Source organism: Cutaneotrichosporon oleaginosum (genome assembly GCF_008065305.1).
Source record: "Cutaneotrichosporon oleaginosum strain ATCC 20508 chromosome Unknown ATCC20508_contig06, whole genome shotgun sequence".
In the NCBI taxonomy this organism is placed as follows: Eukaryota; Fungi; Basidiomycota; class Tremellomycetes; order Trichosporonales; family Trichosporonaceae; genus Cutaneotrichosporon; species Cutaneotrichosporon oleaginosum.
Window position 1 is genome coordinate 1,966,265 of NW_027072175.1, and position 16,787 is coordinate 1,983,051.

Genomic DNA, 16,787 nt, shown 5'->3' on the forward strand with positions numbered 1-16,787 from the left:
CTTGACACGCGAAGTTTGGCGCACGGGCCGCAGGTCGCGGGACTGCGATCGAGACGCGTGAGAGAGGAATGCTGAACCCGGCGGTGGGGTCGAAGCGCGTAGTGATGACGATGATCTCGGTCGAAGCAGAGGCGGTCTCGTACAATATGAGTACAACGATGGGTTCGGCGGCGGCCTGGCGGTGTCCTGGGTGGACGGCGTGCCTTGCTTTGCGGGCGCCGAAGCCGAACTGGGCTGGGCTGCAAACCTAATGGCGTTAACATCAAAAGTATTGCCGGTGCTATTATAGTGCCTGAAGTGCATTGCGTCATAGGCCGAAGCCGCGTCAGGATGCACAGCACCATGCATCCGCATATCCACTTCCGACCATCTCCATTACACAACACCTCACTCTGCTCTCTGTTCTCCTCACATTACAAGATCGCCATGTCGCGAAGCGAGTTGCGCACTGCCATCAGCGTCTGTCACGCGCGTCCAGAGCTTCTGGCGTTCTGGCTCTGCAATCTGCGGTCACGCATCTGGTGCGAGATACCAGCGCCTCAATTGCCATCCGATGCTTTCCGTACTTTGCTCCATCCGCTCCTCTCTCGCGACGTTGTCTCCCCACCACACTCACCGATCGTATCCGTCACCGCCGCCATGACAACTTTTAGCTGCTGCTGGTCCGTCGCCGTCGTCACACTGCATCAGCTCGAACTCACCCTTCACACTTCACTCACTGCACATAGATCTCCTTATTGATGTTGTGGTTGAGGCTGCGGAACTTCTTCTTAAAGTACTCAACCGCGTCGTTAAACGACCCCGGCTTCCCCGTGAAATCAGGGAACCACATCGCGACTTGCTGCTTCGGATCCTTGATCTTGTCTATGAGCAGATCAGCTTTGTTGAGGAAGAGAATCATCGACGACTTTATAAACCCTAGAGTCAGCAAAGTGGTGAGTTGAAAGAAGAGCGAGGCCTACACTGTGAGTTGACAATGCTCTCCCATAGCACGAGGGCCTCCTGCATGCCGTTGCTGTCGCGGTCCTCGATGAGGCATGAGTTGTAATCGCTGAGAGCGGCAAGGAAGATGATCGAGGTGACGTTCTCGAAGCAACTTGCCCTGGAGGTTAACGCTTAGTTGAAGGCCCTGGCACTGGCACTGGCACTCACCATTTCCGCCGCTCGGAGCGCTGCCCTCCTACATCAAAGAGGCGGAAGGTGAGGTTGCTGATCTCAAAGCGCGTTTCGGAGATACCAGTCGTTTTGGAGCGCACGCGGAGAATGTCCTCATTTGACGGTTTGTAATCACGCTCGAATAGCCGGTCGAGGTCAGAGTAAAAGCTTGGGTAAGAGGTAAACCTCATTGCCACCTACTAGGGCATGTTCTCCTGGAGCGCAAACTCGTAAGCCAGTGCATAGCAGTTCTGAACCTCGGGATCGTTCCAAAGTCTTGTGAGTCCGTGAAGGTAGTGTAAGGGGAATGGTTCGCCCGAGTTGATCGGGTACTCGTTGTCGACGAGGGAAATAAACGGCCGATTCTCCTGCGCAACCTGCATACCTTCCTCATCCATCGTGTCAATGATACTGCGCATTCCGTCGACAATGTTGCTGAAGACAATTTTACTGACCATTAGCGCTGACAAAGGAACTGCACGGCGGCGCCGAGTCTAGCTCGCACCGGTAGTCCTCAATCTCATCGGGGCTAAAGGGCTTGGCGTGGATATATCGCATCTGTTTGAGAACGGTCGACTTGCCCGAAGCGCCAGATCCGAGGAGCAGTAGCTTGACTTCGCCTTGGAGGCGCTTCTCCTCCTGTAATGTAAGCTTGCGCTGCGCGCGCGCCTCCCGCCATCTCCAGAACAGGCCGGTGCTAACCTCGCGGAGCTGCTTGTCGATCTCGCGAGAAATGGTTGCGCCTGGCGCGTCTTCTGTGGCGCTTTTGGTCTTGGAGACGCAAGCGCCCATGTTGGTTGGTGCCGGGTGAGGAAGAGGGGAGGGAGGGAGGGAGGGAGGGAGGGAGGGGTTGTAGATGCAGATGTGATGCGTGAGTAATAAGATGACAGGAGACAGAGGTCGTCGGGGAGATGCTACAAGACAAAGACAGAGGATGAAGGTGGAATGGGATGTGGGAGGAGAGAGGGCGACGTGTGGACGTCGTTGTGGGCGGTGGGCAGTTGGTTGAAGTGGCAATTGTGGAGATGGTCTAGCTCAAGGCGGTGGCCGTGGTGAGACGGTCGGCCGTTGGAGTGGGAAGAAGCGGGGCGTGGGGTGACACGTTTCAGGTGGCGGCGATCTAGTTGGTGAGAGAGGCGGTTGACTGTGCTATGTTGTGCCCCCCTTTGCTGTTCATGCGTTCAGTCGGCGTTCAGTCGTGCCCAGTCGTCAACGCCAGACAAACCTTGTTACTCACGCTTAACGTCTACTGTAGCGCACAGACCGGGGGATGGATGTCGCTCGATCGACGGCGACGGAATGTGGGGATGTAACCGCAGACTGTAGTCTTGCAATAGCAAGCAATAGAGGTCGCCGACGATACCGACAAGGGGGAGGGGAGGTGGGGGGAGTGGGGGATGTTGAAGAGGAATAGGAATAGGAAGAGGGGAAGAGGAAGAGGAGATGACGGAGGATATGAAGAGTACGAGTGTGTTGACCTTGATACAGCCGTGCGTCCACAAGCCGAGGGTGAGCCGGGTCAAGGTGGATCGAGTGGCTGGGCTGGGTCATGGGTCAACCAGCAACCAGTTGAGGGCTGAGGAGAGAGGCCCGAGTGGGTAGAGCGAGAGAGGAGGAGGCAGAGCATGACATGGAAGGGAGAAAGTGCCCCCCCCCCCCATCCATGCCTGCCCGCATGCCCGAGGTGGGATGAGAATGGAGATGAGGGGAAACGAGGGCGCGCGATAGGAGGAGGCAGGTAGCCAACATTGCCATATTGCCATTGAGTGGACGGCGTCGACGGCGTGGGCGGCGTGGGCGGCAGAAAGGACGTGTTTGATGGAAATGCCGTTCTCTTACTGCCTCTGGGAGACATTCCCTCCCCCTACTCATCCACACACGCCTCGGACGCCTCTTACGCCTCCACACACGCCACCACACGGACAACTGGCATGGATCTCTCTTCGACCTCTCGGGCCATGTAGCCTACTAGGCCACTCTGTGTTCTTGTGGTCCTCGGCCTCTCTCCTTCCCCCCCGCTCTGACTTGTCTCCGCACTCTCGGCTGCAACAACACACTCTAGCCTGGTTCGCTGGTTCCCGGGGTCCGACGCACTCGCACTATCCCGGGATCGGGGGATGTTGCCGAACAATAGACGCCGGAGCGCTCGGACCCCCGGCGAACCGTCAGTCACTGGTGACGCAGAAAGTCTGCCCTCATGCCCAGAACCCCATGGCTCATTGGTCATGGTCCAGAAGCCCGAGGCGACAGGTCACAGACCACAGACCACAGCCCGCAGGTCGTGTCGCATGTCGCAATATCGCCTTCTGATTCTCCGGCGTCGAATCATGGGGATATGGAGAAGTGACAATCATTGGCAGACAACGGGCCAAGTGGTTGTTGTGTATTTAAGATACGCCGAATCCGACGGCGGAGCAAACAGTAGTGTGGCGTGTAGCAGCAGCATCACGATTGAGAGTAGAGTTCTATTCCGCGGAACAACCAATGTCATCTACGTCGGTGACGGGGTACGGGTTATACTGACGCGCACCGCACCGCTCTCCGACGGCCGACGAGTGTGTTGATGCGCAACAACCCACTAACGGTGAGCGAACAAGCCGAGGGCCGAGGGTTGATGGCGTATGGTGGGTTCCCACATTCCGTCCGCCCGGAAGTCACGTGCTGCATGCCTTCACTCGTCATATCGAAGAACCCTCCTTTCCTCGACATACCCGGCGCCACCGGCGTCGGAGTAGTTGGGCTCCGGCGAGCGTTCAGTCAGCGTTAAGATATCACCCCCTGGCTATCGGAAAGTCCGCTCGCTCTTGCCGATCGCGGAACGACGGCCTGGCCGCGGGCCGAGCTGGCCGCGCTGGCCCTGCTTGGATAACAACCGACGCCATCCAACTGGGATCCTTCCCATCCTCTTATCTACCTCGCAAAGATTGTTTGCGCTTTTCTCATGATCTCTCATGTCCAACATCGACCATGCCCTCCCAGAGACTCGGGCGATCGGGCGCCGAGGTGCAGTCAATGCACTAGTACCATGTACGTCCGCGCAATCACTGACATTTCGCTCTGCGCTCTGCGTGCACAATTGGCACGCGCCTCAACGCCCCGCGAGGCCGCTGACTCTCAAAACACACTTACTGGTATTGCATAACTCGCGACCCGTCATGGATCATGGAAACATGAATTCGACCAATGCGTCCAAGGCCTCCCTCCAATCCTCCAAGAGGAATAGTCGATGCAAGTCGTACTACGGACGTCGACGTCATCCGAAGCTGGGAGCTGGGCGAGGAGCATGTCCGCTGTGCGCCCAGAAACATTGCAGACGATACAGACGATGCAAACGATTCAGACAATTCTGATGGAACGAGTAAGGAGTGATCGTCGCGATCACCGCGCCTCGCTTCGCTTCTCTCGACTCGAGTCCTTGGGCCGTTGTCATGACGCCCCCCCCCCCCTCGGCTTGCCGTCTCTCCTCTTCATCATCATCATCTTCCCCTTCCTCCTCAACATCCCCCCCTCCTCCCACTCCATTGCCCACTTCTCTTCTCTCGTCTCTCTTGTCTCTTCTCTCTTCTCTCTACTCTCTACTCTCTTCTCTTTATCACTTCAACTGCAAGTGGCACTCGTCTCCCATCTACACCTTACCCCCACCACAGCCAGCCACCAGTCTCAATCACCCCGACCCCGGCGCGCCGGCCGTGGACCTCATCGTAAGAGTACCGATCGTGCTCTTCCAACCATGTCGCCCCGGACACCAACCGCACCCACCTTTCCTTGGGATGTGCAGGATCTTGCCACCCCACCCCGTCAGGTCCCCTTCACTCCCCCCTTCGGAGGACCCGGTCACTACACCCCGCACACGCACACTCACACTCCCCCTCATCACACGCCGACGCACCATACTACAACCCATCACCCTCCCCATCATACCCCAACTGGTCCTGGTGTCTCCCTGCTGCAGATGACCCGACCTATCCAGTTCGAGCGAATCATGTCGCCCCTCAATCTCAGTCACGACCCCCGCTTTCGGCGGCGCGGGCGCCAGCCAACCGCCTGCACCGAGTGCAATCGCCGCAAGCAGCGATGCGATGGTCACCAGCCATGCCACCACTGCGCCAAACGCAACGTCAGCGAACTCTGCCGCTTCCCCGATCAAAAGCCCAAGCCGCGCCCCCGCGGATACAGCGACCACAGCGAGGGCTCGGTTACAGCGCGCATGAGCAGCGGCTCGGGGTCGGACGACTCTGACAATCCCTTCAAACGCAAATCAAGCGAATCCGACACGCGCTCCCCAAAACGACCCGCCTTCTTCGTTGAGAAGCTAGCCTCCGGCCTCAACTCGCCCGAAGACCGCTCCGGACCGCCACCTACCCGCCGCCCGTCTCTCCAAGACCTCGTACACCACTCCATTCCAGTCTCGTCTGAGAGGCACAGCGCCCAAACCCCCACGCCCCCACCTTGGGACGGGCGTGGGCCCCGTCCGCAATTCCGGGGTACACGGACGCCCGAAAGCTGGAGCAGCCAGCTCGACGATGGCGTGTACATGCAAGAAAATGGCGCACTGGGATACGGCAGCTTGGCTGTGGAAGGACACGGCGACGAGCCCGGACGTGAGTACTCTTTCTAGGTACCACATCCTAGATTCGCTGACACAAATCAGATCATCAGCTCCAGTTCTATGGCACATCACATTTTGGTCCCCGCGCCGCGGCCGAGTTCTTCCAGGAGATGAGCGTGGGTAAATCTCAAGAGATTGCAACTCACTCTAGGGCGTCAGGAAGGAGCGCCTCAATGTCAGCGACACGCACTACCGTCTACCAAGTCTGAGCGACCTCGACCTCGGTCCATACAGCTTGGCGTCGCACATCCGGGCGCTCGACAGCCGCCTACCTCCACGCTCACTGTGCGAGCGCTATGTTGACATATTCTTCAGTCTCGCCAACTCGTGCGCCCTATACCGGCCGCGCTGACCACAGATGGATGGATATTCTGTACGAGCCGGACTTTAGGGCCAAGTATGGCACGTTCTGGGCCATCAAGGGCGAGTTCGAGGACATGACGCGCATCGATGTACGGTGGTTTGCCCTCTTTCAAATTGTGTTGGCATTTGGTGCCCTCCTAGACCGCCAGCCGAGCTCCTCAAGAGACCCCATGGCGCTTAGTAATCAGTTCTTCGTCGGTGCGCGCTGTGCGCTCTCAGAAGCACCCAGCTTTGGTGGCGAGTCCATCGACACCGTCCGCGCCTACTCCCTCGTAAGCGTCCTCGGCTGCAAAGGAAAGCTCACCCAGCTCTCTCACTATCTCGTGATGACCCGGCGGGTCCCCGAGGCATGGAACATGCTCGGCAGCGCCGTTCGCGCATCCGAGGCGCAGGGGTATGTGACGGCTGTGACTCTGCAACGCAGGGCCTCCTGACCGCCCACCGCCCACCGCCCATCACCGCCCGCTGACACCAGATTCCACATTGACGGCGAGAAGTGGAAGGACTTGCCTCCTCAAGAGGCGGAGCTACGCCGGCGGCTCTGGGCGCGTAAGTCCGCTCGTTTACGCCGGGTGTCAAACTGACGCGCAGAGATGTATTGTCTCGACAGGTACGCGCCCTCACATTCCTACCTGACTCTAGGTCTATCTCGTATTTCCTTGGGCGGCCATTGGCGATCCACGACGACAAGTTCTCAGTCGTGCCGCCAGCCAACATCCCAGATAGCGAGCTGCCGGTTCTCCCACGCCCAAATTGGCCACTCACAACGCCCACCAAGTCTACCTTCCTTATCCTCCACTACCGTCTGGCGCAAATCATTGGACGGATTCTGACCACTTGCTTTGGCCTCTCACCCCGCAAGCACGCAGATGTCATGGCCTGCGAGCACCTCATGGTTGAATGGATACACAATCTCCCGCCCATGTTCCATATCACCGACCCAGACCTCAGATGGGACGAGCAGTACACATGGCTGCGATTACAGCGCCAAACACTCATCTCCAAGTTTCACCAAGCACGCATCGCTCTCCATCGCCCGTACCTCTTACATGACGGGTATACTGAGAGCCGGATCGCGTGTGTTGTATCGGCTGGAGCGGAGCTTCGCAACCGCCTCCACCTCCTAGAGGAGGATGCTGAAGCGCTCGACCGCTTCAAGTGGATGACTGTAGCATCTGGCTTTGCTCCAGCGTGCATCCTCGGTCTTCTCTTGGCGCGGAACAAGCGCGAGGACAAAGTTTACGACTACGACGAGATCCGCGCCCTCTTTATCGCCTACATTGCGGCTGAGCGTCGGGCGGCACGCGACCACAGCTCCGATTGCGAGATGCAGGTGCTCGACATGATGCTGAGCAAGGCCGACGCGATGCGGGGCACGCATCCGCACCCATCGCCGGTACAGCAGCTCGTTCTTCCACCAGCGCTTGAGCCTACCCGGATAGATGTGTCACCTATACCGCCAATAACCAGCGGCGGCGCCATCACCTTGGCTCCGCCTGCCGAGGAGTGGCTGCCTGCCGGGCGCCCGTGGGAGCCTCGCCCGCCCTATGACCCCAGCGCGGCAGCCTTCCCCGCCGCCGACGACATGCAGAGCTGGAACACATTGCTCAACTTTATCGGGACGCCGGCGGAGGCTCAGCCGTGGTATGAGGCTGACGCGGTGGTAATTGAGGAGGAGCCGCGATGACTGGAGCGCGGAGGTTGTGAGGCGAGCAGAGAGGTGAGCGGCGCTCTGTCGCCTGCTAGAGCTTATTGTCTGGGAATAGATGGATGGGTGGCCAGGTTGGGGTAATCTACACCGAGGGGGTGAGGCGAGGCGTGCTCGGTACGGCGGAGCATAAGAGCTGAGCTGTCATGTCTTAGCGCGTGTATCATCAAGCTGTGCAGCTGTATTTCTTTGTATGCAAAGCCGTAACTCGCATTGGCCAACCGTCGATACGCCCCGCCAGCTTCGCTCCCTTTGTACTTCTCCGAGCCCGGTGCTATCAAGATTGGGTGTTGGCCCTGTTGGGAGAGAGCGGCCGAGGCGCTCCCGTGCCATCGCATACGCTGACTTTTATGATTCCCACGACTTGTTGAGGTCTGAGTTCAGTGCTATTGTGCAGATATGTAGCATGTATGCGATGTGAAAAGCGTGCGCCGAGACGACGTGGGCCGTGAGTGTGAGTCTGCCTGAGTAACTGAAAAAAATGGCACTGTCAGGTCTGTCACAGCATTATGTCTACGAAACTACTGCTGCTTGCAGTTCTCGTCCTGCGCGCCAGGTGCGGGGGCGCCGTCGTGCTACTAAGGCATCAGCTCTGGCAGTGCTGGTCCACAGTAAAACTCACCTCCTCGTCGTCGTCATCCTCGTCAAAGTCGTCATCGTCCTCAAAGTCATCCTCAAAGTCCTCCTCATAGCGGAGGGCCTTGCCGGTGAAGTAGTCGACGGCGCGGGGGATGATCTTCTCCTTGAAATCCTCGCCAAGCTGGTAGTCCATCTCGAGGCGGCCATCGAGCTCCTCGAGCTCCTCCTCATCGACGTCCTCCTCCTGGAGCTCCTCGCGCGTTGGAGGCTGGGGCGGCTTGAAGAAGTTGAAGAACGAGTCGGTGGGCACGACTTTACGGACGACACGCGTGCGGCCAGTCGTCTTGTTGCGCTGCTTCTTGATCTCGACCTTCTTGGTGAGGTCCTTGTCCTCCTTCCACTTGATCTCGTGGCCGATCGCCTTGTCGTAGACAAAGTCCCCGCCGTAGCCCACCTGGTCCTGCAAAAATTAGCCACAGACAGAATTGTGAGACCTTACCTGGTAGTAGTAGGTCTTGGTGAGCTCGGTGTCCTCAAAGAAGTCATTGGGCGCAAAGGTGAAGTGCAGACGGAAGCCAGCCTGGCCGTCGAGGTAGGACAGCCGGATGTCGGTGAGCTTCTTGAGAGCCTCCTCGTCAGCGTCGGTGATAGTCTCGGCGAGAGGGACGGCGTTCTTCATGGCGGTAAGCCAGAACTCGGGAATGCCAGTAAGCTTCTCCTCGCCTTCGTCGGTGAGCTCAGTGACCTGAGCACCCTCGTCCTCTTCGTCCTCGTCGTCCGAGTCAGCGTTCTGACCCTCGGTGACCTCGGAGTCGGTGGGCTCAGCCTTGCCCGAGATGATCTCCTGACGCCGGTCGTAGAGAGGCTGGTACTTGGCGAGGAACTTCTTCTCGACCTCAAGTATGGCGAGTTGGAACTCGGATTCGATCTTGGCGTGCTCAACCTGAAGACCCTTGAGGCCGTCGATGCGCCGGCGGACAGCGGGGGGCAGGCTCTGGATGTAACCCGAGGGGCGGCCGACGAGGGCGCCGAGCTTGTGCTGAGCAAGCGCAAGGAGGGCGGGGTTCTGGGATCAGCTAAGTGAAGGCATGAGGAAGGAGGGCAAAAAAAAAAAAGTCGATGCACAACATGCCGCCAGGGCCACAGCGATGGCGTTACAATGCTGGCTGGAGGCGCGACGCGCTTTGGCGCTGGCGCGGAACAAAAATATGTTCACGGACACACTCACGCTGGCAAGGAGGGAAGCAGGATTCATGCTAGTGACATCCTCTCCCTCGTCCTCGTCACCCTCGACGACATCCTCGACGTTGGGCTTCTGGGCGGGGCGGCTAGTGGGGACATGAGTGTTGAGGGGGGTGTTCTGAGGGGTGGGGGCGACAAGGTCGTCCTCCGGGCGAGGCTTGATGTCCTGAGACTCGGACATGGCGGAGGTGATTAGGGCGATGGGTTAACAGAGAGAGAGAGAGCGGGGGATGGGGAACGGGAGAGAAAGATGAAGATGGGTATGGATTTAAGATGAGGAGTGGAAGATGGATGATGGATGAGGAGGAGGATGAGGAGGACGAGAGAAATGATGATGGAGCTTTGCCCGCGGGAGTCGAGTGCTGGGCCCAGGCGTAAGCTGGCCACCTTCCCTTCCACCCCACGAGAGCAAGGGGGGGACCGAGTAACGGCATCAACCTTGGTACGGTGGCAATTCACTCCAGTTTTGATCCCGCAGCCGCCACCCAAGGAGGGGCTCTGACCGGAAATACCACATGTGGCGTTAAATCGCCACGTGCCTCCACCTTTGGCTCGAACAGAAATCAACTGCGCGCATGCGCCGCCACCACCGCCACCATGACGATATCCTCCACTCGATGCCCTCCGAGTACTCCGAGCCCTCCGAGCCCTCCATCGCTCCAGCGCTTCCAGCACGACGCCTCTAGCTTACTCTTCGTCTCCCTTTGGACTCTTACTCACTCAGACTCTCATCGCATCCTGTGCGCTTCCCCCCACATCGCAGCTCGATCCACTCGGGCTTAACCCACGCCAGCCATCCCCTGCCCAGATCTTTTTACCGCCATGACCGCCAACAGCACCCACACTGACGAGCTCGCAATCGACTGTCGCGACCTCACTTTCTTCTTTAACCCCAACGACGCCGAGCCCGTCCTTTCTGGTGTCAACATCCAGCTCGAGCGCGGAGATTGCTGTCTTCTCGTCGGCGCCAACGGAGGTACGTTGCTTCTGTCCCCCGATCATTCATGCTAACTGCAGCCGGCAAGTCGACACTCCTCCGTATCCTAGCCGGCAAGCGGCTGACCAAGACGCGCAACTGCCGTATCCTGGGTCAGGATGTCTTCATGAATCCGCCTGGTGTAAGCCTTCCACGACCCCTCGATCCCCTGTTTCCGGCTGACGCCAGGGCGTCGTCTACCTCGGTACCGAGTGGTGCATGAACCCCGTCGTGCGCTCGGACATTGTCGTGTCCCACTTTCTCGACTCGGTCGGAGGATGGCGCCACCGCGCGCGTCGCGATCGCCTCCTTGAGATCCTCGATGTCGACCTCGACTGGCGGATGCACCAGATCTCGGACGGCGAGCGCCGCCGTGTCCAGCTCTGCATGGGCCTCATGACGGAATGGGATGTGCTGCTGCTCGACGAGGTGACTGTCGACCTGGATGTGCTCGTGCGTGCCGATCTTGTCAATTTCCTCGCGTCCGAGGCCAAGGACCGTGGCGCGACGATCCTCTGTGAGCTGCAAGATCTGTGGAGAGCTGACAGCAGACGCGACCCACATTTTCGACGGCCTCGGCTCGTTCCCGAACAAGATCGTGCACATCCAACTCGGAGCTACACCCAAGCCGACGATTGAATGGGGGCCCGGCAGCGGTGACCTGTTCAACGTCGCGCTGGGTTGGCTGCGCGAGGACCGTGAGCTGCGCCGTGAGAAGGAGGCCGCACGCGGGAGAGTCCGCGGCCCCAAGGGCGACGTGAGTTGCCTCTCTGCGCGAGGTTGCCCAATGCTGACATCAGACTCGCGATGCAAGGACGTTCTTCGACAAGTACGACTACTCCCACTAGAAACTAGACTACTCGTGAGTGCCAGTGTCGGTTGCGTTGGGATTGCCCCGATCTCTCCTCTCTTCCTCCCTTCCCCCTTCCCCTCCACACACCCGGTGACGATAATACTGGTAATCCGGACTCACCCCGCTCAAAGAGTACACCGCGGGCTATATGCTGCGCGGTGGGGAGAGCATGGGGATGTAAAGGCGAGTCTGAGGGTGTCGTTGGCTGTTTTGATTTGCGTGAGGTAGCTCACTGCAGTGCTGTTCCGATCTGTTGTCATTCAACTGCATGCTTCCGCCGAAGGCAACCGCATCAACTGCTGTAATATTATCATATGCATCAAGCTGCTGCTTGACAGCGGAGCGGTGTAAAGAGCTGAATATACGGATTACCAGAAGCACGGCGTCTGCGCATGGCAGGTGATGCGATGCTGAGAGTTGCGCTCTGGGAGGGCAAACCTTCTCGTAACTCCGCGAAGCGTGTCGTGTATCGCAATAGGCGCGAGACGCTGTCCACCATGTCCATCTCTACTCGAGCTTCCACACCTGGTCGGGACGAAGACCCATCTCGCGCAACAAGCCCACGAGCGGGCCCTGGTGCAGTGTGGGAGCGAGTGTGCCGCAAAGCGGACGCATGAGTCTGGCGTGAGATGGTTCTGTCGTGTACTCACGGAGTAGGCAAGCAAACGAGCACAAGCGGCCGCTGTGCACCTTCCAGTGCGGCGGCCACGTCCTCCTTCCGCACGACGCCCGGCTGGATTCTGCGCACGTCCAGCGCGTCACCCCACTTGGCGGCCATGGGCGCAATGTACTTTGCGCTCCAGTCCTCGCGGCCGCCATACGGCGTCTGGTGGAGGAGGGTGTAGCGCGTGGTGCCGGGCACATCCTTTGCAAGGAGCTGTAGGAAGGGCGCAACGGCTGTGCCCGTTGATATCTGTCTCAGCACCCGCGGGGTCGTGCACATACCATAACGATGCGGTCGTAGTCGGGCGGCGCGATGGCAAAGGTCGTGACCGGTCCGCGGAGGCCGACGCTGTCCCCGGCCTGCCGGGAATGCACTAGTCTGGCGTCAGCGCGACGCCCAGCGGTATGAGTGATGGGACGTACCTCCCAACTTCGCCGCCGCGCACGCGCTTCACAACGAGGCGCATCTCGCCGTCGGCGCCGACATCGTTGACGGGGGTGTACGCACGCTCAATCATGAGGTCGGGGTTCTTGACCATGACATGCTGGACGACGACGGTGCCGGGCGGTGCGGCGCCTTCCGTGTGTACGTACGGTGCCGCGTGCGGGCGCGGTGGTACGCCGTACGGCGAGAAGACGACAGCGTCGGCGCCGAACTGCGCGCGCTCGGACTCGGGCACGCGCACGACGAGCTCGACGTGTGCTGGGCCCACGGGGGTTACGCTCGCCACGGGATGCTCGGAGTAGACTTGGGGGTTTAGCGGGGACGCGGGGCGCAAAAAGTAGAACAGGGGAAGAAGGGCGAGCACCGCCAACAGACGGCGGCGCGCGCGCAGCGTGCCGGGTATGAGGAGGCGGGTAGGGGTGGCGCGAGAGGCGGAGGAGAGGGAGCGGGCGAGGGGTGGCGTGCGTAGAGGGCGGGTGGGAGTGGAGAGATGGAGAGGGAGAGGGAGAGAGCGGAGGGCGCGGAGGCGAGGTAGCGAGGCGAGATGGGGGCGCGTCATGGTCGATGAAGAGTTGGCAGTAGTTGTTGGCAAAGTTCGACGGATTGAGTGGAGGTCGGTGGAGGTGGAGTGGTGCCTGATTTTCATTAGGGTTTGGACCGCCGTCCCGCCATCAGCCATCAGGTGACTTGTAATGCTTTTTGGAGTTGGTGTAGCAACCCTCGTTTGGTCAGGCAGCTTTTGCGATGGTAGCCTCTTGCTCAGCCGTTATCCAGAATCGTAGTGCGCAGGGGCCAGTGGCAATCCAACTGCAATGATCTGAGGGTGCAGATGTGCAGGAGGCCAGAAGCTCTCACTGAGGTTCGCGCTCCAAGGTCTCGGCTGCGCCTCTCCATGGCTTGTCTTCTATCAACCCATTCTTGAGACCCTCCCCTCACTGTGTCGCAGCTGCATGTGCGAGCTTGAGATCCGGTGGTCCTCGTCTGGTGGGGTTCAAAAAACAAGGGTGCGCCGGAATGTGAGGGGACGTGAACTGTCGCTATCTACACAGCTACCCGCGCCACTCTTCTCGGTATTGGCGATGGATAACGGCCGGACACGAGCCAGCACAATTACAAGAGCGGAGCGGATGTGTGCGCATGGACGCAGAGTACAGAACTTGCTACAGCCCCAGCCCCAGCCCATCCCCCAGCCCAAGCGCCAGATCTCGGCGGGCTCGGCGCCGTGTACCTGCGTACCTTCATGCCAGCCGCGGCTGCTTCGGCGCTAACGTTTGACGACGCTTCATGGTCCGACACTACTGGTTCGCAAGAAGCCAAGACAGCTCGTGACTTGCTGATCATGGACCGTTCGCGTCGATTGTGCTTGGCGTGGAGCTATCAACGCCTGCATCGCTGCGATGGCTTGATCGTGTCACGCGTCGCGCGTCGAGGCCATCTCCTTGCCTTTCAGAGGATCAGAGGGTCAGAGGACTCATTCCTTGAGTGCGGATGCAGATTGGTGTGTGTGCATGTGTCTTGTGCCTAGTCCGAGTGCATCGGGCATGGATTTCGCTGCAAGCTGTTAGCCAGTGCAGGATATACGCATGCATGCATGCACTTAGTTGCATGCATTCAGAGTAAAGCAGTAAAGGCTGCAGTTGCGTCGTGGTAGCAGCAGAATATGTGAGAGTGACCCACATGACTTGGTTTGTTGTATGTAGCTTGAGCTTGAAGTGTAGACTTTGGCGAGATGAGGGAGGTGTGTCGTGTATCAGAGTATCAGAGATGAGGCTACGTCAGGCAACATGTATCGGCCGACGAGACTAACGAGAACGAGTAAGCTCGAGCAAGAGAGAGCCATGAGAGAGCCATGAGAGAGTAGAAGAGTAAAAAGACGAGTAGGAACGGGGCACGCGAGGGTGACGACGACGACGACGACGAGAGAGCGGCAATGGCGTCAGCTGCCCCGCCTCTGCCTTCCCTCCCCTCCCTTTCCCCATACCCCAAAGGGACCACCACCACCCACACTTCCGCCACCCACCTCCCATCCACCCTCCCTCCTCCCCCCTCCCCCAACATCACATCCTCCATCGCCACCATCCTCTCTCCTCTCCTCTTCATTGTCCAACACTCTCCCCTCCTCCTCTTCATCTCCATCTCCCATCTCCTTCCCCTCCACCCCCTTCTCCCCACCACCCGTACCCACCCGCCCCATGTCCGGACAAAGCGCCCTCTCCGCCGCAATCGCTGGCGTCTCCACTTTCGCCACCCGTCGCCGCAGCAGACGCGACTCGCCTCCACCACCAGGTAGCGACTCGTTCTACGGCGTACGCAGTCTCGACTCTGTAGACTGGGAGAGCGAACCAAGCAGTGGAGACTCATCCGAAGACAGCAGCAATCTTGGTCCCGTAGACGATACACCGAGCGCCGTTAGCACCTCGCTTCCACTCTTGGGCGCGTCACCTTCCTCCACCTCCAGCAGCACCACAACCCTCGCTCGCGCAAGCCAGGCGCCAAGTCCACGCCCCTCCTTGGCCCCAATCGACTCGCCGCCCCGTCTCGAGGGCACCCCAACGCCTCCCGCCGCCGCTCTCGCATCCCCGGCCATCAATCGCCCTCCACCTCTGGCACACACGCTCTTTGACATGCTCGCTGACGCGCCCAGCGCGTCAGAGCCCTCCTCTCCTGCCTCTTTTGACTCAATGTCCGTCACTCTCTCCAGCCTCTCACGCACTTCGTCTCTCCTAGAGGACTGGAGACCCTACGATAGTGAGGCAGAGAGGCGTGGCCTAGACGCCTTGGGGCTCGAGACCCGCCCTGTGCCTCAGCGTGCGGGGACGGAGCTCGTCCTTCCCACCCTCAGTCTGCCCAGTACTTCACTTCATCTCGGCCTGGAGCGATGGAATGGCGCACCAGCGGGCACCCGCATTGCTCTCCTGGCTGGGCCAGAGCGCACGCGGGATGTCCTCGGTGCCCTGGCTGCCCGCAGAAAGTGCGTGCAGCTCCCGCATGGACATGTTGGCGTGGTCGAACACGGCCGCCTCTCAGCAACTATCCTTACCGGTCTCAAGGCCGCCGATGTCCGCGATCGCGCAGTGGATGCCTACGCCGCCCTCCACGCCCTCCTAGACGCTGGCGCCGACACGCCCGAACTCGAGTCTTCAGTCAAAAGCTACGCCTCCCGCGCAGACTGGGTGCACCTCGTCATCCCCCTTGACGGTGAGTCATAACAAGATCTGGCTGACGAAAGACGCAGATACACACGACCTCGACGGCGCCGTTCCTGTCACCACACTGCGCGACGAAGCCGCTCGTCTGTCGGCCGAGATGGCTCGTGATGACGCCCAGACGGCTGCCCTAGCTGAAGCCGCCACGGACAATGTGCTTGACTTTGACCTCCCCACGCCCCTTGCGGCCCCAGTGCCCACCCCGGCGGACTCCTCCGGCAGCTCCGACAACGAGCCGCCCTCGCCATCCAAGACACCAAGCGCTGACATAGATTGCACTCCTCCGACCCGCGATCGCGAGCGTGAGCCTTGGCAGTTCTCTTCCCGCCTCCCCGGCGTTGATGAGGAGGATGAAGCGATCGCGTCCACTGCATCCCTCCTTGACCCAGACGTAGCCGCCACCGTCTCCCTACTCGAGCGTGTCATCTCCGATCCCGCCAGCACGGTCAAAGCCTCGGCCGCTGTCTGTCTGGCCTACGTCCCGCCGTCCTCCACTACCTCGCCAGCGAGTTCAACTTACGCCGCGCCTCTGCCTACCATCCGCTCAGCCGGTGGGGAATGGGAGGCGACGCTCTCGCGGCGCCTGGCACACCGGCGGGAGTTGGACGCGCAGGCGCGCAGGCGCCGTCCGCGTCCACGCCGACGCCAGACCACGCCAGATCCCTGCGGCCCCCTCTTCCCCCGCGGGAGGGGAACTAGCTCCGTCGGCCTGGCGGACGTTGTTGCACGCGCATTTGCACCGGTGCGCAAGGTGCTCGCGCGCACAAGCTGGACACAGGTGGCGATAGCGTGCGCCGTCGCCCTGGCCGTTGGGTGCGGCTTCTGGGCCGTGCGGGCGCACTAGACGGCAGAGGCGCAGCTGGTTGTTCAACGCCACTGACGCGTAGCCTGGGGACCGTGGGAGTTCAGCGCCACTGGGCCGACAGCCCAAGCAGAGAGGCCAGGTGACCATGCATATAGATTAGCACCCCTCGCATTTAATCCGTTG

General features: G+C 60.0%; 6 protein-coding genes across 6 annotated transcripts; 3 read left to right on the forward strand and 3 right to left on the reverse strand.

Moving 5' to 3' along the window:
* Positions 1-413: 413 nt before the first annotated feature.
* COLE_07207 (uncharacterized protein) lies at positions 414-1,947 on the reverse strand (the record flags this gene model as incomplete). The annotated part of the gene is made up of 8 exons (XM_018425848.2): positions 414-448; positions 617-681; positions 720-918; positions 963-1,102; positions 1,153-1,323; positions 1,357-1,605; positions 1,661-1,794; positions 1,858-1,947. The coding sequence occupies 8 exons, from the start codon at positions 1,945-1,947 to the stop codon at positions 414-416; spliced, it is 1,083 nt and encodes a 360-aa protein (XP_018275771.1).
* Positions 1,948-5,137: 3,190 nt separating this feature from the next.
* COLE_07208 (uncharacterized protein) lies at positions 5,138-7,814 on the forward strand (the record flags this gene model as incomplete). Its single annotated transcript, XM_018426090.2, has 8 exons — positions 5,138-5,756; positions 5,807-5,880; positions 5,916-6,091; positions 6,123-6,399; positions 6,436-6,521; positions 6,603-6,676; positions 6,719-6,737; positions 6,770-7,814. 8 exons carry the CDS (start codon positions 5,138-5,140, stop codon positions 7,812-7,814), a joined length of 2,370 nt encoding a protein of 789 aa, XP_018275770.1.
* Positions 7,815-8,421: 607 nt separating this feature from the next.
* Positions 8,422-9,837, reverse strand: COLE_07209 (uncharacterized protein; the record flags this gene model as incomplete). The annotated part of the gene is made up of 3 exons (XM_018425847.2): positions 8,422-8,874; positions 8,914-9,480; positions 9,643-9,837. The coding sequence occupies 3 exons, from the start codon at positions 9,835-9,837 to the stop codon at positions 8,422-8,424; spliced, it is 1,215 nt and encodes a 404-aa protein (XP_018275769.2).
* A 641-nt stretch (positions 9,838-10,478) lies between these two features.
* On the forward strand, positions 10,479-11,713 carry COLE_07210 (uncharacterized protein; the record flags this gene model as incomplete). Its single annotated transcript, XM_018420532.1, has 4 exons — positions 10,479-10,632; positions 10,674-10,774; positions 10,822-11,149; positions 11,184-11,713. 4 exons carry the CDS (start codon positions 10,479-10,481, stop codon positions 11,711-11,713), a joined length of 1,113 nt encoding a protein of 370 aa, XP_018275768.1.
* Positions 11,714-11,992: 279 nt separating this feature from the next.
* On the reverse strand, positions 11,993-13,152 carry COLE_07211 (uncharacterized protein; the record flags this gene model as incomplete). Its single annotated transcript, XM_018425586.1, has 4 exons — positions 11,993-12,104; positions 12,136-12,398; positions 12,431-12,527; positions 12,572-13,152. 4 exons carry the CDS (start codon positions 13,150-13,152, stop codon positions 11,993-11,995), a joined length of 1,053 nt encoding a protein of 350 aa, XP_018275767.1.
* A 1,633-nt stretch (positions 13,153-14,785) lies between these two features.
* On the forward strand, positions 14,786-16,643 carry COLE_07212 (uncharacterized protein; the record flags this gene model as incomplete). The annotated part of the gene is made up of 2 exons (XM_018425585.1): positions 14,786-15,791; positions 15,823-16,643. 2 exons carry the CDS (start codon positions 14,786-14,788, stop codon positions 16,641-16,643), a joined length of 1,827 nt encoding a protein of 608 aa, XP_018275766.1.
* Between the last annotated feature and the right edge of the window lie 144 nt (positions 16,644-16,787).